This window comes from Diabrotica virgifera, chromosome 3, assembly GCF_917563875.1.
Source record: "Diabrotica virgifera virgifera chromosome 3, PGI_DIABVI_V3a".
NCBI classification, from domain to species: Eukaryota; Metazoa; Arthropoda; class Insecta; order Coleoptera; family Chrysomelidae; genus Diabrotica; species Diabrotica virgifera.
The window spans coordinates 187,356,254-187,383,002 of record NC_065445.1 but is presented as its reverse complement, the minus strand read 5'-3'; the positions used below and the strand labels follow the sequence as shown (position 1 = coordinate 187,383,002).

At 34.3% G+C, this 26,749-nt stretch overlaps 1 protein-coding gene and 1 long non-coding RNA gene across 2 annotated transcripts in view; one reads left to right on the top strand and one right to left on the bottom strand.

The window, feature by feature from the left end:
- Window positions 1–1,435: 1,435 nt before the first annotated feature.
- Window positions 1,436–26,749, bottom strand: part of LOC126882255 (zinc finger protein 91-like) — a 49,016-nt gene continuing 23,702 nt past the window's right edge. Inside the window, exon 2 of the mRNA XM_050647081.1 lies at window positions 1,436–3,943. Within this exon, the coding sequence (XP_050503038.1) occupies window positions 1,767–3,943 (2,177 nt within the window). The 3' untranslated portion in view covers window positions 1,436–1,766. The remainder of the gene's footprint in view (window positions 3,944–26,749) is intronic.
- Window positions 8,980–10,137, top strand: LOC126882256 (uncharacterized). Its single transcript, XR_007697246.1, has 2 exons — window positions 8,980–9,259; window positions 9,793–10,137. It is a non-coding gene; the product is annotated as an uncharacterized LOC126882256 (long non-coding RNA).

Genomic DNA, 26,749 nt, shown 5'->3' with positions numbered 1-26,749 from the left:
TTGCCTTGCAATATTGTCCGGCATCGGCATCGGGTATCGAATATCTTTTTGTTACCCTTCCCTTACCTAGCATCTCCAAATCACTCCAAATCGCCATGCAGTCCGTTAGTCCGTACTAACCTTCTTTTCTATGTGAATGCTTTATAGGCCGCCATTATCTGAATCTCGTTTTTATTAAATTATTACATACAATATAATACATCCAGTGATATTAATGGCTTTGTCTTTGCTGTTTATCGTGCCAGTGCAGTCGAGCATTAATGAAGTTCCTATAATAAAGTACCTATACATACATAATAAAGTTACAGTAAAGACACATAAAAAAGGTCTTGTGTAATATTTTAAAGTATAAGCAAGTATAAGATTTAGTATTATAAGAACTATTTCCAATAAAGGCTTTTTGCTATGTATTCACAAAATTATCGATACTATATGCCCTAAAAATGTTTATGAGACGTACATTGAATGTACATAAGGTGTACATACAACAACGTACATTGTACGTGTTTGTTGCGGACGTTCTATGGACGTCCAATTTTGTGAACTCTGGACGTTCGTTGGACGTCCATCGGATGTCCATTGTATCTTAGCGGGACGTCCATTGGACGTTCCAATGTACACAGATGTACGTCCATTGGACGTCCATAAAACGTACTTGTGCTATCTGGGCATCAGCATAGGGTGGACTTTGAATTAGGAGATAAGTAGAGGCTATTCTCAAAATGTCATTAAAATCCATGCAGTAGGATAGAATTCGGAGGTAATATCCTATTCTTGCTCCCATTGACTGGCGTAAAGAAAAATTATTATAATCGGTTTTAATACATGTACAAAAAAAATGGATGAACAAGTATCGAGTTTAGTTTTAAACAAGCTGAAAATTTGAAAAAGCAAAGTTGTCATAACGAAAACTTTGTTTATTTACGTATTTAAATTTATAATATAAAAGTATGAAAAGTTGTTTAAAATTAAAATAAAAAATGTTTTAATGTGTAATTATATCCTTCTAATTTAAATATTGTGAACTATAAAGGTATAGTTGTTATTCCATTTTTTTTTCGAACAGCTATTTTCGAATAATCCTTCAAGTCTGATTTTTTTTGCCTTTTAGTTGATTTTTTTATATTTTTAATTTTAGTTATCATAACTAAAGAAAAGCGTCTTAAATTTTCTTTTCATATTTTTTACTTTTTGGTCTTACACTTTTCAAACATTAAAATATATCGTCATGTTTATTAAAATATATGTATAAAACATATGTACAAACATGAAAAGTAGTCGGAATCAGCAAAAAATTTGAAACTTTACTGTTTATTTAAAAAACATAACGAAAATAATTAACGTAAAAAGTGAAATTATGTTTAGTTCATATAATTAGCTACAATTTGTAAAAGTTTCAAGTTTCTTCATTGTAAAAAACAAGAGAATTTAGGCATTTTCCATTAAAATCGTTTTTTTATTTAAACAATTATTAATAAACATACAATTTTTTTATTGACTATTCGTGTATTGTTCCCGCGAATGCATATGTCTGCAAATTTTCATACATTTGCATGGAAGAAAAGGCAGTCAAATTAACGTCTAAAGATTTGACCCAAACGATTGAACTAAAGAAAAGCGTTTAATAAATGAAAATTATGTTGGATATCCGTAATTTGAGAAGGATATCCGCATATCCGATGACCCGTAATTCGAGATCCTTTTCATTAGAAGGATGGACTTGCATATTAGAACATAGTTTTTAATTCAAACTACTTATTCCACTTTTAAGGTATCTCTTCAGTGTGAACTCTCAAATGTGTTTTCAAATTACTTGCTTCACGAAATTGCTTAGAACAAATTTCACACTTGTAAGGCTTTTCACCAGTGTGAATTTTCAAATGGCTTATCAAACTACCTCTGGCATTAAATCGCTTAGAACAAATTTCACACTTGTAAGGTTTGTCTCCAGTGTGCACTCTCAAATGTTGCTTCAAAGCACTTGTTGTAGTGAACTGCTTAAAACAAACCTCACACTTGTAAGGTTTTTCACCAGTATGTACTCTCAAATGTGTTTTCAAAGTGCTTGAAACTGCAAATTGCCTAAAACAAATTTCACACTTGTAAGGCTTCTCTCCAGTGTGTAGCTTTAAATGCTCTTTCAAACCTCCTACTCGAGTAAATTGCTTAGAACAAATTTCACACGTAGGCTTTCCTAAAGTGTGTAACCTTAAATGCAGTCTCAAAGCTCCAGCTTCACTAAATTGCTTAGAACAAATTTCGCACTTATAAGGCTTTTCTCCAGTGTGTATCCTTAAATGCCTTTTCAAACTACTTTCTTCACTAAAACGCTTAAAACAAATTTCACACTTGTGAGGCTTTTCTCCAGTGTGCACTATCAAATGCCTTCTCAAAATGCTTCGAGTACTAAACTGCTTGAAACAAATTTCACACTTGTAAGGCTTTTCCCCAGTGTGTATCCTTAAATGTGCTTTCAAATTTCCATACTGTCTAAATTGCTTAGAACAAATTTCACACTCGTGAGGCTTTTCTCCAGTGTGTATCGTTAAATGTGCTCTCAAAGTTCCTGCATCACTAAATTGCCTTAAACAACTTTCACACTTGTAAGGTTTTTCCCCAGTGTGCACTCTCAAATGTGTTTTCAGAGAGCCTGCTTCACTAAACTGCTTAAAACAAATTTCACACTGGAATGGTTTTTCTCCAGTGTGTATTGTTAAATGTGTTCTCAAAGTTCCTGCATTTCTAAATTGCCTTAAACACCTTTCACACTTGTAAGGTTTTTCCCCAGTGTGCACTCTCAAATGTATTTTCAAAAGAGTTGCTGTGTAAAACTGCTTAAAACAAATTTCACACTTGTATGGTTTTTCACCAGTGTGCATCCTCAAATGTATTTTCAAAATATTTGCTGTGTAAAACTGCTTAAAACAAACTTCACACTTATAAGGCTTTTCTCCACCGTGTATCCGTAAATGCTTTCTCAAAGTACCTGCTTGAGTAAATTGCTTAGAACAAATTTCGCACTTATGCAGTTTCTTTCCAGTATGTACCTCTAAATGCTCTTTCAAAGTTCCATATTGTCTAAATCGCCTAGAACAAATGTCACACTTGTAAGGCTTCTCCCCAGTGTGGAGCTTTAAATGATCTTTCAAAGCTACATATTGCCTAAATCGCTTAAAACAAATTTCACACTTGAAAGGCTTCTCTCCAGTGTGTACCTTTAAATGCTCTTTCAAATTTCCAACTGCACTAAATTGCTTGGAACAAATTTCACACTTATAAGGCTTTTCTCCAGTGTGTATCCTTAAATGCCTTATCAAAGTTGGTGCGCCACTGAACTGCTTAAAACAAGTTTCACACTTGTAAGGCTTTTCACCAGTGTGTACCCTTAAATGTAGTTTCAAATTGGAATTTCGATTAAATCGCTTAGAACAAATTTTACACTTGTAAGGCTTTTCGCCAGTGTGTATTCTCAAATGAACGTTGAAAGTTCCTACTTGAGTAAATTGCCTAGAACAAATTTCACACTTGTAAGCCTTTTTTCCAGTATGTACCCTTAAATGCTTCTTCCAAGTTCCTGCATCACTAAATTGCTTAAAACAAAATTTGCACTTGTATGGATTTTCTTCAGTGTGTACTCTCAGATGTGTCTCCAAAGAATATTCTCGAATAAACTGCTTAAAACAAATTTCACACTTGTAAAGTGTTTCTCCAGTGTGAACCCTCAAATGTCTTTTCAAATTTCCTGATGTAGTGAACTGCTTAAAACAAATTTCACACTTAAGAGGTGTTTTCTCAGTGCGCACACACAAATGCGTATTCAAATGAATTTTTCGGGAAAACTGCTTAAAACAAATTTCACACTTATAAGGTTTTTCCCGAGTATGCACTCTCATATCTGTTTTCAAATTATGTACTTCTCTAGACTGCTTAAAACAAATTTCACCTAAAACAAACAAAAATTAGATATTAGATTAGTGTTAGCAAGAGAGCATATCAACAAAGATTTAAGGGAGACCGATTCTGTATCGATAACTATAATGTTGTATTCAATGTGGGCTCCGAATATTTTTAATATTAACAAAGTTTTATATAAGTTATAAATTGTGAATCTCAGTGATATATTGAAATAAACTGTAAGTGTACAAACTCTTTACATAATATCCAGTAAAATTAGCATTAAAGTCAGCAAATTGCAATTCTTTGTTATTGTTGTCAATATACAAATCCAGTTTTACCAGCAAAATAACCGCTTTTAGTAAAGACCGATATACCTGTTTTAGCAGGTGTACAGGGTCGGACTTACTTTTCACTTAACGTTTATCGAAATGAATTCAAACATGGAATCCCACAACAGTTCTACAATACAAGACCATCAAAGTCAAATAAACGTCAGTCATACTCTTTGGCAGCGTCGAGAGTGCAATTTCCTTTAAAGTCCCAAGCAATTATCTTTAGTGCCTTAGAAAACACCAAACTTTAAGACTACCTTCTCCCACTTGGAAATATAATTCAACCGAAAAATATAATCTTCTCTTCTAGATTATCTAATAATCGCATATGTATGTATTTATCCAATAAACAAATAGTGGATGCTTTTATGAATAATCATGGTCAAATATAAATACAAGGTGAAATTGTCAGAGCAAGAAGGTTAGTTGCACCAGCGGAACGACTTGTGCTCTCCGGCGTATGTCCTTCAATACCTCACGACTAGCTAATCAATGAGTTACAAAAAATCGGCATAGTTCCTGTCTCCCCCATGACATTCCTCAAAATTAGTGCTTCTATGCCTGAGTTCATCACATCCTTAGTTTTCGAAGACAAATCTATATCAGTCCTCACAGTCTAACACTACCAGAGTTATTTACTCTTGTTTTTGACAACACGATATATAGAATATTCATCTCTTAAGACAGTTTAGTTTGCTTTAGATGCAAGAAGCCAGGTCACATTTCATCACAGTGCTCCGAACCACTAGCTCAACTAAACCCCAACCAAAACAATGAAGCATCGGTATCCAGCGCAACAAATATATCTTTGCAAGCACCCAATGATACAAACCCTTCTCAGTGTGAACAAATGTCTATTTCCAATGTCCCGGAGATACCGAACAAAGAAGATGCATCAAATAAGGATAGTCACATAATTAATCAACCAAAACGTAACTTTGATGAAATTATTTCACCTGAAGCAGATCCATCTTCAAAAGAATGTAACATTTTTCCACCACCTAAAGTCCAAGCAAAATCTAAAAAAGCTAAAATTAGTTCAGCAAGCACTTCTGAAAGCTCATTTTCTCTCTTACTTGACCCTGCTAAAAACTTCATAGAAAATCATCCTCTACCTTTCCCTCTAAACTTTGATCAACTTAACATGCTCCTAATGAATATCACGGGATCAACAGATTCTATAACCACAATTCAAGAATATATCACAGACCTATCAGCTTTGTCCCATATGCTCAGTCTAGTTTACCCCCATTTAAAGGAAAGATCCACAAAACGAAAATTCACGTCCATAAAGAAAAAAATTAATAAAAAGACTAAGTTTTCACTCTAATGGCACATAGAACATCCCACCAGAATGAAAACAATGGGAACCTCCAATGGGAACAATGGGAACCAACTCCAGGGTGCAGTCCCGAATTGCAACGAACGAAATGGCATAGATGCCCTAACGGCAACTGCTAGCAAAAAGACTAAGTTTTCACTCTAATGGCACATAGAACATCCCACCAGAATGAAAACAATGGGAACCTTCTCTGGTTACACCTCCGAGGCTTCTACAATTTGCAAGCCATACGGATGCTGAGACTAAGGAAGATGAGGGAATTCTACAATTTACAATTCACGTCCCATCTGCTCAGCGCGGTAAAGTTCCAACGAGAATGGTTCCCTTCATACTCCACACAGAGTAAATGTAAATCAAAAATGAATAACCATTTTCAATTTCGTTGCAAAACGAAAATACAGCCGAACCATATTCTAGTCCAATCAGAGAGTGCCGCAAGCACCTCTACCGGTTTCGAAACTTATTGAATGCAATCCGTATGGCTTGCAAATTGTAGAAGCCTCGGAGGTGTAACCAGAGAAGGTTCCCATTGTTTTCATTCTGGTGGGATGTTCTATGTGCCATTAGAGTGAAAACTTAGTCTTTTTGCTAGCAGTTGCCGCTAGGGCATCTATGCCATTTCGTTCGTTGCAATTCGGGACTGCACCCTGGAGTTTGTTTTGGTTGGATCAGGGTGAGCAGCATATGTGCCTCCTGATGAGAGACTAATAAGTTTCGAAACCGGTAGAGGTGCTTGCGGCACTCTCTGATTGGACTAGAATATGGTTCGGCTGTATTTTCGTTTTGCAACGAAATTGAAAATGGTTATTCATTTTTGATTTACATTCACTCTGTGTGGAGTATGAAGGGAACCATTCTCGTTGGAACTTTACCGCGCTGAGCAGATGGGACGTGAATTGTAAATTGTAGAATTCCCTCATCTTCCTTAGTCTCAGCATCCGTATGGCTTGCAAATTGTAGAAGCCTCGGAGGTGTAACCAGAGAAGGTTCCCATTGTTTTCATTCTGGTGGGATGTTCTATGTGCCATTAGAGTGAAAACTTAGTCTTTTTGCTAGCAGTTGCCGCTAGGGCATCTATGCCATTTCGGTCGTTGCAATTCGGGACTGCACCCTGGAGTTTGTTTTGGTTGGATCAGGGAGAGCAGCATATGTGCCTCCTGATGAGAGACTAATAAGTTTCGAAACCGGTAGAGTTTCTCTACCGGTCTACCTCTCTGATTGGTAACTCTCTGATTGGACTAGAATATGGTTCGGCTGTATTTTCGTTTTGCAACGAAATTGAAAATGGTTATTCATTTTTAAAAAAATTAATAGTTATGTTGGCAGTGAGGCGTCAGACTGGGAAAGTGACACATCTCAATTAAGCCAACATTAAGATTCAAGTTTCTACTTCAAAAGAATATTGATGGAATTTTTCATCGCCTTGTTATGCTCCTACATCTTTCTATGAATTCCAGCATCTATACTGCAGAGCTCTTTGGTTTGTTAAAAGCCATCAAACTATGTATATATTAAAACCTCCCTTGTTGCCCAGTCCTTTCCCACTCTCTTAGCACAGTCAAAGCTATGCAAAATATATACCATAAACACCCCATTGAGAAAAGAACCAAGGCCGAACTAATGGAAGCTCAAGAAAGTTTCAGAAGAATCCACTTCCTGTGGATACCATCCCACATAGGCATTGAAGGAAATATGAACAAGCAGATACTAGTGCGCGTAACGCTATCACTAATGATGCATCAGAAAGAGAGTGTCGGAGTGTCGCTAGCGATCTTAAAGTTCATTCCAAAAATAAAGTGTTAGTGCGTGGAATCCAATTATTGCTCCAAAGGTTTAATTGCATACAAATTGTAATTCATTTTTACCAATTTTTGATTTAATATTGTTAAAAATGTTACAGAAATGTCGCTAATAACCTTCGGGTGGATGCGACTTTGTCTTTTTAAATAAAAAAAAACAAAGATTTAAACTTTAGTAAAGCCGGCTACACACATGCTTGTAAATTAGGAAAGTAGCTAGCATGCCAGTTGCTGGCATACGCCAGTGACAGGCTTGCACAAAACACATTTGCGAGTAATTAGCATGCCAGAAGCTCGCATGCCTTTACTGACAAGGCGAAAAAGCAGGGTAGATTTTTACACGACATGCTAGTACTAGTAAACAATCGAGCCGTTTTCAATATCCCAAATTTTTTTAAACAAATCTTCAACTTCACTTTCGTCATCTATAATAACTGTCGAAAGATTGTATGCTTTTTCTCATGAGGATCTTTCAGTGCGTCACATTTTTTCGATTTCTTTTTAACGCATTAAATTGTATGTGACAGAAAAAACGCACGTTGGTGATTACATTTCGTCGGTGACATTTATTCTAGTTGTCAATAGATGGCGCTATAATCGAAAAAAAAATTATTTACTAATTATATAATATATCTACGAATATAATCTGTACAATTTATAAGACTATACAAATCAAAGAAAATACCATTTTATAAATGCAATAAACACAATTGATTTGTTTTTATGCCAAATTGCAAATAAAATGTGACAACTGTCAGATTTAACTAAAATGTCATGTTAGAATATATGTCATAAATGTGTACTATCACGGACTTACCTTTTTTCTATCATTTGTGACGCACTGAAAAATGCTCATGAAAAGAAGCATAGCATCTTTTTTCGTCAGTGTCATCTTTGCAATTTATGCAAAGCTAGGTACATTTGATTTATTTTAAGAAATTATGGATAATATGGAAGACATTAATGAACCTGTACAAAAACTGTGTAGAATTAACGAATATCAATAATTATAATCTATACATAATTTTTTTTTTCAATTTGAGAACGTTTTTGTTTTCAATTAATTTTTAAATCTAAAAATGTACGATTAAGTAATTATAAATTTTGTTACAATAAACATCTGTTTAAATATACTGAATAGTCTATTATGAAGATCCAAGAAACAAATTGTCATCGATTCTTAGATTCGTAAATATTTATTTTTTCTAAAACTTTACATTTTTATAAAAATTGAAATAAATCAAAACACTCTGTACTTAGGTATAGTCTAGCTTATTTTTAAGGCAATTTAAAAATTTCATCAGGTGTAGGGTGTTCCATAAAAAATATATCTTTGATATAGGTACCATTTTTTTTGAAGCACTCTGTATATTTCACATTATTTTTAGATTGTAGTGTTAATGGTCCTGTATATTTCTATGAAGATATTTTTTAAATCAAGTCGTTTTCCGTACAGACACCAAGGAGAATAACACGAACTGTGACGTTCCGCCCCTTATAGAATCGATTATTGATGGGAAGATATTATTAATTATCGAAAATATTATTTAATTATTCTCAGAATTATTTTCTTTCAATGTTTATTAAAATATAACTAAAACCCATCACAGAATTTTAAAATGCTTGCTGACGTCACATTTAAACGTGGCAACATTGGTTTCCCCACTTTGACAGCTAGGGATTTTGAGAATTGCCACGAGGTTCTTGGGCCGTTGAACTGAACACGCCATTGTGCTTTGAGGAGTGAGTCTACGTAGATGCGGGGTTATTGAACTAAGATTTACCTATAATTCTAAGTTCCAAAGTTATTAAATAGTTATATTGTAGTCATCCAGGATCAGTGAACAGTGAATTTGAAGAATTGTACCGCATAATGGAGTTCCACCCCGGTAAATAAAAAAAACAATTATTACTTTTATTCCGCCATGTTGAATGTCCTTGACTAATTTGCTAATTAAATTTTATGTAGGCTATTTTCATGGTTCGATCAAACTCATCTTGAGAAAATGATGTATTCTTTGTGGATTTTGCTTTTACTTGGAAAATAGAGCTCATTTAAATTAATTTTTTTATACTCCTTTCAAGTTCAGATCTCCTATCTTTTGAAAGATGATTAAATAAGTATCCATTGCATAGTCATACTATTTCAGCCTAATATAATATGTCTGTATACCTGTATATTAATGAAATATTATTTCACAGTAATTATATCTTGTATTCAAATCGAAAATTACATGTGTTATTTGACCAAGGTCATCCGATAACAACTTGATAAAGAGTCGAACTGTCTAGTCATTCAAGTTTTTGGACTTAATGACCTATTTCTTCTTATTCCCATAGGAATAAAACCACCTCCTCGTATTTCTTGCTTCTTTTTTTTGACATTGGTAGATTGGTAGTAACACCATACTGTGTTTTTTAGCATCTACTATGAAATCTTAAAAAACAAAAACCACCTAACACCACCAGGGACAGACCACTCCTCGAGCAACAATCACTGGACAACCAGCCTGGATCATTTCCAGTTGTTCTTCCTTTAAGTACCTCCAGCTGTTTCCACCAGCCTTCCTGTACCTCCAGCAGGACCGCTGCAAGCGAAAGTTAGCACCACTGGGTGCTCATTACATCAGCCAGACGATTGTGTAAAAGGGGTTTGTTTGGGGACATTTGGTGCGTTTTTAGTAAAGACAGACTGTTTTTTGTGATATTCAGGACATATTTTTTTTTATAGTTTAATTGCACACAAATTTTTCCTGCTTCATATTTTTATAGTATTTTTTTTTAACATAATATTTAATTGATAGCGTTCCCCATACTGCATAATCCCTAAGGTAAAGATCTCTGAGCTCAGATATTTTCCCCTGCAAAAGTTGTTGGTACTCTTATTTTGATTATTTTTATGCTGGTTTTCCTTTCTATATAACAATTTAACATTATTTCATTATTTTAGTCTACTTTAAATAAAATTCTTCAAATTAACTTCAAATATTATTCAAAATTTCAATTATTAACTTTATTTAACTTTAACTTATTAAATTCATATACACTTCTGGGCTCTATTCCCTCAGAATAGAGTTTGGTTTCACTTGTTGAGTCATTATTGTAAACTACGAGTTATAAAAAGGATCTGTTATATCCAACCGTAGATTTATTTATTAGGTAAAGGCTTGTGCCTGTCTAACTCACCTTGAGTTACTTATATATTATTTATCGTATCAGGTAATATTTAATTAAGGTGTACGTATTATAAACGTACAATTATTATTTGGTGAAGGTTCTACTAACCTAGGTGTAAGTTGTACTTTCTGTATTAGAGGTACCCTTATTCAGATTTTCTAACCTTATTAAGATTATTCTTAGATCACATTTGTGTGATAATTTTGTAATTGACTTTCACTAGTATCATTTTTTTTGTCATGTTAGAGTCACTGACTAGTTACTTGTCTTAACTCGGAGATTGTGAACATCTAGTAGTTAAATTTAATAAATATATATTTATTGTGCATATTTTTTTTTCTCATATTACTCCTTTATATTTGTAGATTTAATATACTTTTATTACAAATTTAATATACTCTATATCAGCGTAGAATACCTGGAAGAGGGTTAACCCAGTTATCCTTCTTCTGGCGCCCAAAAATTTATTCTATTTTCATTATATTATTATATTTACCCTATCTACTTTGTGAACATTGTCTTAATATCTTCTTTTCTAGCCATCATTGTCATCTCCTTTAATTTATTGTCCAGCCAGAAATAGCCGTGCAAATTGGCCGAATCCTTCCTTGAGTGTCAAGTGGCCATTCTCTAGCATATTGAGCTAGCTATTCAAGTTACATCTATCTATTCATAATTTTCATCTTCAGTCCTATATCAATTCTATACTCTTCGTCTTAGCATCTTTCCATACAAGTACTACTGCAAAGTAGTATTTGAGACTTCAGCTTCTTCAACGCAGAAGCCACATTGTTGTTCCTTTGGCTCCATTAAGTAGATCTCCTTTTTCCTACTTCTGTTGGAGTTTACCACTCTCTTTTCATTCACTCCAACAGAAAATCATCTTCTTTCTGTTACAGAACCACCCTGTATATAAATAGAAATACATATACTATAATTATGTTTTAATATTTATTCACAAATTTATAATATTTTATGAAAATACTTATCAAAATATATTAGTGTTGCCGTTGTAAATGAATGTTGAATAAAGAAGTTCACTTTCCAGAATTTTCCGATTTTTCCGGAAAATGAAAATTAGCTTAGTTGTTATTCTTTCGTTAGTTACCCCAATTTAAAAAAAAAATGAAGGCTCTACGTTCTCTGGAAGCTGAGATATTGTAAAAATTTTCAAGCGCTCCAAATTGAATTTTCTATAGCAAAATCTCGACGCGCGAAGGACTCCTACATTCTACCCCATCACATGGTCCCAGCTCAGTCAGCGTGAGTAATTTCACTTTAAAGGGTTATTACTCGTTTTAAATAGAAGATAATCCGTACTTATCAATTTGCAATATAAAATATAGATATTTATTATCATTCTGTAATAATTTCAACTCTTAATATTTATAAACAATAGAGACGTGATTTTTCAAAAAAAAGTATAACTTGGCTATTATTGGTCCTAGAAAGTTTGTTTTTCTTTTTTAATGTGTTTTTTACCAGATTTTTGGTGCAACCAATTATAATTATTTATCAGAAATAATGACAAAGATATTCTAATTGTTTATAAGGAAAAAACTCACCATTTTTTTATTCACTTGTTTAACAACGTTTAAAAAACAAATATATTATTTTTTTTATTTCTTAATACTTTGTGTCTTTAATAACTCATTGCACTTTGCCAAAAAGCTCTAAAAATACTCCTTGGGCAAGAATGATTGTTTAAACATTCAATGTCTGGGATAAACATTTAACATAACTCGTAAAATAACAAACAGATCTTCTTCAAATTTTGTACACTAATAAAGTCGCTTAATTACCTTATGATCAATGTATAATAAGTTTATTACGGCCTGTTTGTTAAAAGTTATTAACATTTACAAAATAGTGCAAAAAATGTCGATTTTTGCAATTATCTCGGTTAATTCTCTATGGATTTTAACTTATAAAAATTCAAATTAATCGTTTTTTCATGATACATAACTTTCGTAATACAACTTTTGCTGTAAATATGATGCTAAAAATGCTATAGACAAAAAACAATATTTTCTGAGTTTGGCCTTTGTTTATAAAAAATGAGGTCGATTTACGAGTACCTCTGTATGTATTTTTAATTAACTATATCCCCCCTACGATTTAGCACCTTCAAATACCTGTATTGATTTTTACCCTAAAATCGCTCATATTTATTTTTCTACCCTGGTGTAATGTTATTGGTTAGTGTACAATATAAATTCGATCTGTAACTAGTATAAAATAAATTCGTATAAACGAACCGAGAGTTGTATTTTAACTGTAAGCTCGCTACCGTGGTGTTAACGGTGTGGAGTGTAAATAAATTAAAAGTGAAAAAAAAAAGACTTTTGAACTTTATTCGTCGGGAATAATTAAAGTGCGTTAATTGTTCGGTATTCGGAAAGACTTTTCAAAGACATTTTGAAAAGTACGTGTGTGCCGACCAAAGATGTTGCTAGAAGACCTTTCTCCAAAGTGTTTCTCAAAAGATCGATGAAACTTCTAGAAAAAGCGACAATAAATTCGAAAATGTTGCTAAAAGATTTGATGAGACTTCTCCAAAGATTGATGAAACGTCTAGAAAAAGCGACGAGAAATTTGAAAGTGTTTCTCAAGTAATTAAAGATGTTTGTAGACAGAACACCGAGAAATTTGAAGAAGATTCTAGAACAATCGGTAAGATACAGAAAAGTGTAAACGACAATAAAGAAATGCTAGAAGAGAAGATCAAACAATTAGAGACTATGGTAACCAATACGAAAGTTATACCATCAGTTAATGCAGTAGTTTTAGCCGTAGAATAGAAGATCAAAGAATTAGAGAGCATGATAACCGATACAAAAGTGCAACCGTCAGTTAATGCAGTAGCTTTAGATCCTGTAGTGACCGAGAGACGAACTACCGAGAGACGAAACGTCGCATAATATGAGATTCAAATTACCACCATTTGATGGAAAGTCCTCTTGGTCCATATACCTTGGACAATTTGAAGCTATTGCGACCGCCAGTCATTGAACCGAACAAGAAAAGGCTGTTTCCTTGACTGCTGCTCTACGAGGTGATGCTGCAGAAATATTAAGGTCAATTCCTAAGGGTCAAGAAAAATGTTACCAGATCTTGTTCACTCGCCTAGAAAAACGCAATGCAGATGCCCATCTACAACAAGTATACAAAGCACAACTTCGAAGTATAAGTCAACAAGCAAGTGAGAATCTGCAAGAATTTGAAGCAGATGTGGCTCGTGTGGTGCGGTTGGCTTATCCGGAGGTGCCGGACAGCGTTTTAGAAGAAATTGCGGTAGATACCTTCGTCAATGAGTTGAAAGATAGTGAACCACAAAAAGTTTTACGACTAGCAAGACCGAAAGTTTTAGATGAAGCACTTGCTATTGCCTTGGAACACGAAGCAGCTAGCCAAGCTTCACGAAACAATCGAGTAATAACCGTGGAAAAAGGCGATAAGAAAAAAGAGAACGTTTGGAGGAAATGGTACGGAGGGTGACTCATGACACGATGCCGAAGAGATGAGTGAAGAGGGCTGGAAGAGTTGGTTCAAATACAGATGCTTCCTCGATACGGCCATGCGGTGAAAGTTGTAATCACCGGCCTAAAGTAGAGGAACAGCTTTGCCCTGTGAGACGAACCACCGTCGTTAATGAGCAATGGCAGCCTTAACAGTTACAAGACACCCAAGAAGATGATCCATGTATAAAGAGAGTATTGGATTGGATGCGTCGAGGTGAGAGACCTAGTTGGCAGAACATTAGTGCATGTAGTCCGGAAGTCAAGGTCTACCGGAGCCAATGGAATTGCCTGGTACTAAAAGATGATCTTCTGTACAGAACCTTTGAGAACGATGATGGTACAGAATCTAAGCTTCAGTTGATTGTACCTAAAAGTAAAGTGTCAGAAGTATTGCGTCAGTTGCATGACGGTACATCAGGTGGACACTTTGGTATTACGAAGACTCTGCAAAGGTTCGAGAACGGTTCTATTGGGTGAACTGTAAAGATGATGTAAGAAGATGGTGCCGGAAATGTGAACTGTGTGCATCCAGTAATGGTCCAGTTGGTAAAAAGAGAGCACCCATGAGACAGTACAATGTTGGCAGTCCTATGGAATGAGTAGCAATCGACATTGCAGGTCCATTTCCAGAAACCGATGCTGGAAATAAATACATCCTGGTAGCCATGGATTATTTTATGAAATGGACCGAGGCCTATGCATTACCCGAATCAAGAAGCTGCTACCGTTGCAGAGGTACTTGTTAAAGAATTCTTCAGCCGATTTGGTGTTTCCTTGGAGATCCACTCCGACCAAGGGCGAAACTTTGAGTCGGCCCTTTTCAAAAACGTTTGTAAATTGATTGGTGTCAATAAGACCAGAACGACACCCCTGCATCCTCAATCAGATGGAATGGTCGAGAGGATGAACCGAACGATGGGTAAACACTTGTCCAAAGTTGTATCTGAACATCAGCGAGATTGGGACCAACACATTAATTTATTCCTGATGGCCTACCGCTCGGCCGTGAATGAAACTACAGGTCGACACCAACCTGCCTCATGTTGGGTCGTGAAGTTCGTTTGCCCTGCGACCTAGAGTTTGGCTGCAGACCTTCCGAGGAACATGTTGCAGGCGAAGAATACGTCGACCGCCTGAAGTTACGAATGAACAACATTGATGAACTTGCCTGACAACACATCCAGATTGCCAGTGACAGAATGAAAGATCAATATGATTCTCGATGCAAGAATGAAAGCTTCGAAGTAGGTGATCTTGTCTGGCTTTATAATACACAACGTCGTCGAGGCTTGTGTCCTAAAGTGCAAAGACAATGGGAAGGTATGTATGAAGTTAAGTAGAAAATAAATGACATAATATACAGAATTAAGAAGTTGCCAAACGGTAAACCAAAAGTTATTCACATAAAACGTCTTGCACCATATATGCTGGCTCAAATAAAACAGAAAGAGCCCGAGTCCTCCAACAGGAGATGAAAGATGCCGCACAGCCAAGTTTTAAGGAATTTATGTCAAATTAGGCAGAGAGAAAGAGTGCTAGATTCGGCGTGAACACAGAAGTTCAGCAAGATCTTTTTAGTGTTCCACAAAACCTCTTAGCCCAATAAATGACCGTTTTGGAGTGTAATTTCCAGGGGCAACTCCGAATTGCATGAAATTTTGGATTTAGGTTCTACTTACCCTCCACTTCAAAGTTGAATTTGTGCCGTTGGTTGCTTTTACTAGGGGGGTGACATTTACCCCTTCTCGGTGGGTGAAAAACGCGTGTTTAAAATAAGGCCGGAAATGGATAAATTGACTTATTTTAAGCACCTTTTGTTCTATAAAGTTTTTTACGTAAGTCAATACTTTTCGTGTTATTCGCGATTTAAAATGTTGATTTTTCGACAAGAAAACTACGTTTTCAGACCGTTTTTCCCAAATAACTCAAAAAGTAAATATTTTATCGAAAAAAATATTTTTAGCCAAAGTGTAGCCTATTAAAAAGCGAAAAAAAAAATGGTGTACCAGTAAAATCTACAAATTAAGTAGAAGCAAAGTTGTAGCTCATGAAAAATACGTTCTTATTCGTCTAATTTCAAATCGAATAATTCAACGCGAAATCATCGAAGAAAGAAGCGTTTTTCGGGAAAACCTTATTAATATTTTTAAAGCATCGAAAAAAGCTTATTATTTGTTTTTTTACAAAAGTTTACAGCATCAAAAATTAACGAGTTACACGGAAAAAACAAGTTGGTCCCTTTTTTTTGGTAAAAAAAAATCGTGAAAACCTCCCTCTATTTAGCACCCTAAATGAAATTAATCGTTTGGCTTTACCACCTATTTTAACTGTATGTGTATTGTTTATATGATCTGTAAGTTTGATTGGTTTGAAGTGCTTATTTTTGAAAACATTTATTTTTCTAGTAAAAAAAAATTTTCTAAAAATTTTTGAAAAATTTCATTTTTTCAAAATAACTTAAAAAGTATTAGTAATAAGAAAAATCTTAAAGAGTAAAAAAATTGGTTAAGATATGGCTGTTCGAAATTTGCATACACTCGTGATTAGTGACCCATTCAAGCTTTCTCAATTAAAACACTTTCAAAAATAAACACTTTAAACCGGTGAGACTGACAGATCATATAAAAAATAGATAGGTAAGTAAATTGTTTGTAAAGCGGTAGCGATTAATTTCATTTGGGGAGCTAAACACGGCGAGATTTTCATGATTTTTTACAAAAAAAAAGGGGGCCCACTTTATTTTGAGCTTAACGCGCTTATTTTTAATGCTAAAACTTTTGTTAATAATTAAAACAAAGCTTTTTATAAACACTTTAAAAAGGTTTAAATGGGGTTTTCCCGAAAAGTGCTTAATTTTTCGTTGATTTCACCTTGAAATATTCGATTTGGAATTAGACGAATAAGAACGTATTTTTCATGAGCTACAACTTTGTTTTTATTTGATTGATAGACTTTACTGATACACCACTTTTTTGGGTTTTTTATAAGCTACACTTTTGCTAAGGATATTTTTTTCGATAAAATATTTATTTTTTGAGTTATTTTGCGAAAAACCGTCTGAAAACGTAGTTTTTTTTGTCGAAAAATTAATATTTTCAATGGCAAATAACTCGAAAGGTATTGACTTACGTTAAAAACTCTATAGAACAGAAGTTGCTTAAAATTAGTCAATTTATCCATATCCGGTCTTATCTTGAACGTATATTTTTTCACCCCCGAGAAGGGGTGACTGTCACCCCCCAAGTAAAAGCAACCAACGGCACAATTTCAACTTTGAAGTGGAGGGTAAGTAGAACCTAAATCCAAATTTTCATGCAATTCGGAGTTGCCCCTGAGAATTACACGGTATCGCCGAATTTCCCGTTCATTTACTGGGCTATCTCTCTAGCCCACTGTATTGTCCAAGACCTCGAGATGACTAAAGGAATCTCGTCCGTATTCAATAGAAAGTTCGGCCGCCTGGACGAGTTAAGAAATCAGCGACCTAAAATTGGAAGAGTACTCCGATTGGAAGATGGTCCTCGATCTTTGCTGTATATGGTAACCAGAAAGTCTTATACGGACACGCCAAGCTACGAGAACATATGGCGAGCTCTAACTAATTTGAAGAAAATCGTTTGTAATTATGACATCAAAAATTTGGCCTTACCAAAAATAGGCAATGCAGTAGAAAATCTGGATTGGAAGATTGTGAGAAGCATGCTTGAAGTAGTCTTCCGAGAAACCGGCATACGAATTACTGTGTGTTGCATTAACCCGAAGTTACCATACCCGTCAAAGACAGTAGACTGTTTTTTCTTGAATGGTGTGTGCAGAGCTGGAGAGTCCTGTAGATTCCGCCATCCTGGGCCTTCGTCTAGAGTTGCTGATCGGGACGCTCAGATCTTAAGAGGGGAGCAGTGTAACAAAAGAGTACTCTTGACCGACGCCCATGTAACAGTTCCCACCTCGAACTTGTTGGAATGTTCGAGAGTCAGCGCGACATGTACTGAAAGTGGCGTAGAGGGGGACGAGCAGCACGTAGAAGATCAAGTAAAAAACGAAATATGGAGAGTCTGGATTTTTCGAGAATCAGTTATTTCCTATAAAACCGGAAATCGATGTTATGGTTGGTTAGTGTATAATATAAATTCGATCTGTAACTAGTATAAAATAAATTCGTATAAACGAACCGAGAGTTGTATTTTAACTGAGGGGGGGGGGGTACAGACTTTTAACTAGCACTGTATATACAGAGAGGGGCTAAATTATGGAACAAATTCATTTTCTTTAAAATGGACTACTTTGGCGAAAAATCCCAAAACATGTCGATTTTTATTTTTAAATTACAATTTTTTGGCATATATTTCATACTAGTGACGTCATCCATCTGGGCGTGATGACGCAATCGATAATTTTTTTAAATGGGGATAGATGTCATGTGGTAGCTCATTTAAAAGGTTGTTCAATTCTCTATGCAGTAATATAAACATTAACATAACTATTTATACAGGGTGACCAAAAAAAAATAATTTTTGAATTAGATGATTTTTCGGAAAAAGAAGAATGTATGTAATTTATTTAACTCAAAATACATTCTATTGCCGTCAGAAAATAGGAAAAAATGTTAACTTGACAAATAAACAAAAATTTTTGATTAGTCAGCCTCCCACATGCCTTTTGTCAGTTTAAACAATTAATTTAAACGAAAAGCGAGGTAATTTTGCAAATAAACAATTTTGTTCTATTGTCTGACAGCAGTAAAACGTATTTTGAGTTAAATAAATTGCATACATTCTAATTTTTTACGTGAATTAATTTAATGCAAAAATTATTTTTTTGGCCACCCCGTATAAATAATGATATTAATGTTTATATTACTGAATAGAGAATTGAACAACCTTTCAAATGAGCTACCACACGACCCATATTCCTATTTAAAAAAATCATCGGCATCACACCCAGATGGATGACGTCATTAGTATGAAATGTATGCCAAAAAATTGTAATTTAAAAATAAAAATCGACCTCTTTCGGAATTTTTCACCAAAATCGTCCATTTTAGAAAAAATCAATTTATTCCATAATATAGCCCCTCTTTGTATAAAAAAAAATTAAAAAAAAATAAAAATAATACAAAAAAATAAAAATAAAAGAAAATTAAAAAAAGATTAAAAAAACACTAAATAAGAGGTTCTAAATCTCCTAGAGGTTGAATCGGGTTTAGTTCCTATCGTAGTGAAAAAAAAGTTAATAAAAAAATATACATAAAAAATAAAAAAAAAAAAAATTAGCATACTTGTATTTATTAATATAGTAAGTAGACATTGGTATTTGTAAGCTGTATTTTTTATTATTCTTTATTTATAAGTGTATACTGCACAATTTTGTATGAATGAATAATAATTTTATATGTAATTACGTGGCTCAAGGTTCTAAACCAAGGCCAGAATCAGAGAAAAAACCAGGATCACTACTAAAGCACGTAATCTGGAGTTTCGAGCGTTTTCGGCATTAAATTGATGTAAACGGATTACTCACGGGTTTTTTGGGGTCGATAAACACGAATATACCATCAGAACTGAACTCCGGAGTACCTGGTGCCCAGGGTTGCTAGTAGGGCACGTCCTCTTCTGGGGTTTCGGCATTTAATTGATGCAAATGGATTACTGGAGGGTTTTTGAGTTCGCTAAACACGAATATGCCATCAGAACAGACACCGGAGCTGCTGGTGCCTAGGGCACGCTATATTATTGAGTTTCGAAAGTTTTCGGTACTAAATTGATTCAAACGGATTACTCATGGCTTTTTGGGGTTCCTGATACCGATCAATTTGGTACCGAAATCCCTCGAAACTCCAGAAGATGACATCCCTTACAGTGGCCTTGTGCACCAGGTGATCCTAAGGTCTGTCCTGATGGCATTTTCGTGTTTAACCACCTCAAAACCCCCCGAGCAGTCCAGTTAGATCAATCTAGTGCCGAAATCTCTCGAAACTCCAGAAGATGACGTCCCTTGTAGTGACATTGGGCACCAGGTGTGGTCTGTTCTGATGTCATATTCATGTTTAACGACTCAAAACTCCCCGAGTAATCCAATTTTATCAATTTAATGCCGAAATATCTTAAACTCCAGAAGAGGACGCCCCTTGCAGTGAGCTTGGGCTCTAGGTGCATAAAGAGTCGGTTTTGATAGCATATTCGTGTTTAGCGACCTCAAAAACCCGTAAGTAACTCGTTTGCATCAATTTGATACCGAAAGCCCTCGAAACTCTAGAAGATGACGTTCCTTACAGTGGCCTTGGGCACCAGGTGATCCTAAGGTCTGTCTTGATGACATCTTCGTGTTTAACCACCTCAAAAACCCCCCTAGTGGTCCAGTTTCAATTAATTTAGCGCCGAAATCCCTCGAAACTCCAGACAGTGACTTGCCTTTGTAGCGACCCTGGGCACCAGGTACTCCGGAGGTCAACTCTGATGGCATATTCGTGGTTAGCGACCCCAAAAACACGTGAGTAATTCATTTGCATCAATTAAATGCAGAAAACCCTCGAAACCCCAGAAGATGACGTGCCTTAGTAGCATCCCTGGGCACCAGGTACCCCGGAGGCCAGATTCTGATGGCACATTCGTTTAGCGACCTTAAAAACCCGTACGTAATCCGTTTGCATCAATTTCATACCGAAAGCCCTCGAAACTCCAGAAGATGACGTCCCTTGCAGTGACCTTGGGCACCAGGTGATCCAGAGGTCTGTTCTGATGGCATATTTGTGTTTAACCACCTCAAAAACCCCCGATTAGTACAGTTACATCAATTTAGTGCCGAAATCCGTCGAAGCTCCAGAAGATGACGTGCCTTAGTAGCGATCCTGGGCACCAGGTACTCCGGAGGTCAATTCTGATGACATATTCGTATTTAGCGACCCCTAAAACCCGTGAGTAATCCATTTGCATCGATTTTATGCCGAAAACCATCGAAACTCCAGAAGATGACGTTTCTGCCTTGACCTTGGGCACCAGGTGATCTGGGAGTCAGTTCTGATGGCATAATCGTATTCAGTGACCCCAAAAAACGCCCAAATAATAAATTTTGTTCCTTAGTATACTGATTTTGACTTTATTTTTATATTTATGCAATTTTGGATGCATTTTATGCACTTTACAGTGCAATTATGCATTTCCATCAATTTTTGAATAGTAGACTTTTTTCCTGACGTCAACCTGAACATAATGCAAAAAACTGCAAGTCTCTATTTTAGGTGCTGTATTTAAAAATCTATTTATTCGGGTGTTTTTAGTGCTAAATGCCCTGGTCTAATTCAGATGTGTTAAGCTTTATTTTTAAACCAAGAGGAGTAAACTGAAAAGACAGATGCACACCCAAGAAAGCCAATAGAAATACCACCAAATACATCTAGTCCATTCTTTCACGGCTGTTGCTCTAAATTTTAAAGAACCGCTTTGATTGACATGAAATTTGGCATACATATAGCTTACATGTCAAAGAAAAAAAGTGATATTGTGCCGATGTGTGCTTTTGCCCTGGGGGTGACTTTCACCCCTTCTTGGGGGTGAAAAAATATATGTCCAAAATAAGTCCGGAAATGGGTAAACTGACTAATTTTAAGTAACTTTTGTTCTATAGAGCTTTTTCGCCAAGTCAACAGTTTTCGAGTTATTTGCAAGTGAATATGTTCATTTTTCAACAAAATATCCACATTTTTAGACGGTTTTTCGCAAATAACTCAAAAATTAAGTATTTTGTCGAAAAAAACGTTCTTAGCAAAAATATAGCCTATAAAAAAGTAAAAAAATGATGTACGCGTTAGGTCTCTGGATCTCGTAGAACCAGAGTTATACCCAATGAAAAATAGATTCATATTCACCAAATTTCAAATAGAATATTTCGACGTGAAATATCCAAAAAATTAAGCACTTTTTGGGGAAAACCTATTATAACTTTTTTAAAGTGTTTAAAAAAAGCTTTATTTCTGTTTTTACAAAAAGTTTCTAGCATTAAATTTAAGCAAGTTACGCTCAAAATAAAGTTGGTCCCTTTTGTTTTTGCAAAAAAAAAAAAAAATCGGGAAGACCACCCCCTAATTAGCAACTTAATTAGCAAATTAATCGTTACCGCTTCACAAATTATTTTACTTATGTTGTGTTTATATGATTTGTAAGTTTCATCGATTCAAAGTGCTTATTTGTAAAAAAATTTGGTTTCAAAGTAAAATTTTTAAAAATTTAAATTTTGAAAAATATGCTTTTTTTCAAAATAACTTAAAAATTGTTAGAGATACCAAAAATCTCGAAAAACAAAAAAAGTTAGATTTGCTTTTCTGAATATCATGTATTTTTTTGTTTTTCTGTTGGACAAAAACTGATTAAGATCTGGTGTTTCTAAATTTGCATACATTCGTGATCAGTGACTGGTTTAAGCCCTTTTAACTACAGCCCTTTCAATAATAAGGACTTTGAACCGATGAAACTTACAGATCATATAAACAATATATACAGGAGTCAAGAAACTTATGAAGTCGTAACGATTAAGTTCATTTAAGATACTAATTAGTGGGTGATTTTCTCAATTTTTTTACCAAAACCAAAAGGGACTAACTTTATTTTGAGCGTAACTTGTTTAATTTTGATGCTAGAAATTTTTTTTATAAAACAAAAATGAAGCTTTTTTTAAACACTTTAAATAAGTTGTAATGAGTTTTCCCCGAAATGTGCTTCATTTTTGGTTATTTCACGTTAAAGTATTTCATTTGGAATTTGACGAATATGAACCTATTTTTCATTAGCTATGACTCTGCTTCTACTAGGTGTAGAGACGTGATGTATACACCATTTTTTTTAAATTTTTTACAGGCTATATTTTTGCTAAGAATGTCTTTTCGACAAAGTACTTACTATTTGAGTTATTTGCGAAAAACCGTCTAAAAGCGTGGTTATTTTGTTGAAAAGATGAACATATTCACTGCCAAATAACTAGAAAAGTATTGACTTACTGAAAAAACTCTACAGAACAAAAGTTACTTAAAATTAACCAGTTTATCCATTTCCTGACTTTCTTTGGTCGAAAATTTTTTCACCCCAAAGAGGGGGTGAAAACCACCCCCAGGGCAAAAGCACATATCGGCACAATATCACTTTTTTTCTTTGACTTGTTAGCTATGTGTATGCCAAATTTCATGTCAATCCAAGCGGTTCTTTACAATTTAGAGGTTTTGCAATATTTTACCGTTAAAGAACGGACTAATCTTCTTTTTTGGTTAATCATATCGGCGTTTGACGGTAATCCATAAATATTATATTATATTATACTACTACGTCGCTAAAAAGTTCTAAAAACAACTGTTTTTTTTATACAAAAACGGACTAAAAATCTAAAAGTTAAAGGAATAACCTAGAAAATACAAAAACCGCTGATATAACTTAATTAACCTATAACAAGACAGATGTATCAAAATTTTATAAATGTCATTAGTGTCAAAATTTGATAACAGTGGAGTGAACTTGCCTGAGCTTGGACCAATTAGAAACAAGCTTTACGGTGCGGGAAATTTAAATTACTCCTCTTGGTTTAAAAACAGACTAGTTAGAAAAATCTGTTGTTTTTTTAACGAAAATCATTTTAATAGTTAGGTACTAAGATATCTTGAGAAAGAGCAATAAACGTGAAAATGGGTAATATAATATTTATTATACCGGCTGTCCACTTATATTTCCCCCATTTTAATTGCCTATAACTTCTAAATGGCTCAAGATAGAAATGTGCGGTTTTCGATGAAATGTTTTATTTTAGTAAAAGTTTTGTTTGAATGGATTGAATTTTTTATTTTGCTTTTAAATAAAAAATGGCAGATTTTTGAAAAAAAACTTGTTGACTTTTTTTAATGAAACACGCAGTATATATTTTTTGTACATTGAAAAAACAGTCATTCACCTATCCAGCGATATAGTTTTTTAAAATTGGTTGTCAAATGACTGAGCAATTAATTTTTAAAATGAGAGAAGCAAAGTTGAAATCACTTAACATAATATCAATTTGCTTAGTTATTTTAATCATGTTATTTAGTTATAATATATCCATGTTACACCTCTCATTTTAAAAATTAATTATCAAGTCACTTGATAACCGATTTTAAAAAACCTTATATCGCTGGATAGGTGAATGACGTAATCCTTCAATTTACAAAAAAAATATACTGGGTGTTTCCATAAAAAAAGAGTCAACAACGTTTTTTCAAAACACCTCCATTCTTTTTCGTAACTGAAAGCGATATAAAAAATTCAATCCATTTAAACAAAACTTTTACTAAAATAAAACATTTCAGCGAAAACCGCATATTTCTATCTTGAGCCGTTTAGAAGTTATAGGTAGGTAGTTAAAATGAGGGAAAATATAAGCGGACACCTGGTGTTTTAATCCCCATATTAAACTGAATTCGCTAAGCCAAGATTCACTTTGACATATCTGGAATAGAAAACATACAGCACAAAAATTCCTACCTCACACTATTAACTGCTCAAATCAACTTAATCTTTCATTAAAAAAAGAAGAATTATTGGATATAGTGGGAGTGTACACTAAACCCATAAAATTTTGTGCAATTTATTTCTACAAAGTATTTTTATTTTGTACAATAAATAATTTTCTCATTTGTTATCAATACATTATAATGGAGTAGGTACGTACATAAATAATTATTGATTAGCGTAAGGTTTATGTTATTTATGTCTGTTTGCTAATAATAATATTGGCCGTGAGTGGGTATGTTTGGTTGCGTAGCAATTGAGGCTTTCTTTGCAAAAACCCCAGTTGTCATTATTTACAACATTAGAGATATTAAAAAAAAAAGTTATTTAATTGAACCGTATTAAGTTTACGGAAATTCTCAAATTAGTGATTTATTATTTTGTTGATTACACACAGTTTACAATATAAATAACATTATTTTTTCCTTTTGTTTATTTATGAAGGACCTTTATTCATTTGACATATGGGGTTTTTGCAGGAATTTTTCATTAATTTATAGGAAAAACGATATTTTTATAGTAATAAACTAAAATAAAAAATGAACGAAAAATGGTGTTTATTTATAAAACCACACAACACAACTATTCGAAGGAACTTTAACCTATAAAAACCTACTGAAAGCCAAGCGATAAAGTTTCCCGCAAAAACACCAATAGTCATTAATGCCTTTCTGTTTCTGCCGACGAAAACAATTATTTCTGAGAACTTTTTACTAATTATAATTTTCGTGGACCCACAAACAGAAATGATGTTTTTTGCCGATACTTCACAAAAAAATAAATTTTTTCGGTAACACTTTATTAGGTATTATAGTTTTCACAATCATATAATCGAAAATAATATTATTCGCGGCGTTCATTGAAAGTTCTACTCTTGACGGCATTTTTCGGAGTTATACTTTTCGTAGGCGGCGGCGATAGGTGTCACAATAAACATATTGAGAATAATGTGCAAACTGACCCTAGTAGTTTTTGTTCCTTTATAAAATCCCGTGGTGTAAATAATAAAATTCCAACAGAGGTCTCTTATAGGGGTGTGGACATAAGTGGCTGTCAGGATACTGCCAATGTTTTTGCAGAATATTTTGGCTCTGTATTTCAAAGATCACAAAGTCTCAATAGTACACTGAATCAGGGGGGTTTTTACTTTTCAAAAGTATCAGTTGAGAATGTTCTCCAAAGCATTAAAAGACTAAAACCAAAAAAAGCCACAGGTAAGGACAATATATCAGCATACATTTTTAAAGGTTGTGCAGAGGCTCTTTCTGCCCCTCTTACACTAATTTTTTTTATCCCTTAAGCAAAGTAAATTTCCAGACAGCTTAACACCAGAAGCACCAACATTTTTGCATACCTAAAAGCACCGGAGCGGTCAAGATCACGGGTATTAGAATTTTCTATCGCCAGTAGTTTTCGTGTCGTTTTTTAATTGAAAAAAAAACTATATTGAGTTAATACCTACTAACAAAAGACATTTGGTTAATTTAAATAAATTATTTAATTATTTAAGCACAACATTTATGTATAGTAACATTTTTTTTTTTAAATTTTGCTTGTACAAGACCTACACACAAATTTTTTACATAGGTATATGACTTTCACATGTTTTATTTTAGTTTTAGTTCCCACTTTTCCACTTCTTCTTCAGGTGCTACCTCTTCTACGGAGGTTGGCAATCATCATAGCTATTTTAATTTTGGAGTCAGTAGCTCTAAATAGTTGTTTTGACCTGCATTCAAACCTCAGCCATGTAATTCGTCTTTTTCCGATGCTTCTTCTGCCATCTACCCCTCCTTGCATTATGAGTCATAGGATGCCATACTTCTCGCCCCGCATCACATATCCGAGATATTGTAGCTTTTATCACAGCCTACGTTTATTATTTGATTGAGGTGTTGTATCTCTGATTTGTTTCCGTTGATATTGTCCTGCCCTTAGTCAGACGATCTTGTTGCAATTCTTCTGCTAACTGAAGTAGGAAAGTTTGCCCAGATATTTGACAACCAGTAACTTCCTTATACATAATCCAAGCATTTATTCCTACCATATCCAAGATATTAAAAAAAGCCTTGCATGATCATCTTCTTGAAGCTGATTTGGTTGAGCACTGTATGGCCATCTGATCTACAACGTCTACTCCGTATTTTGTATGGTTGTAGTA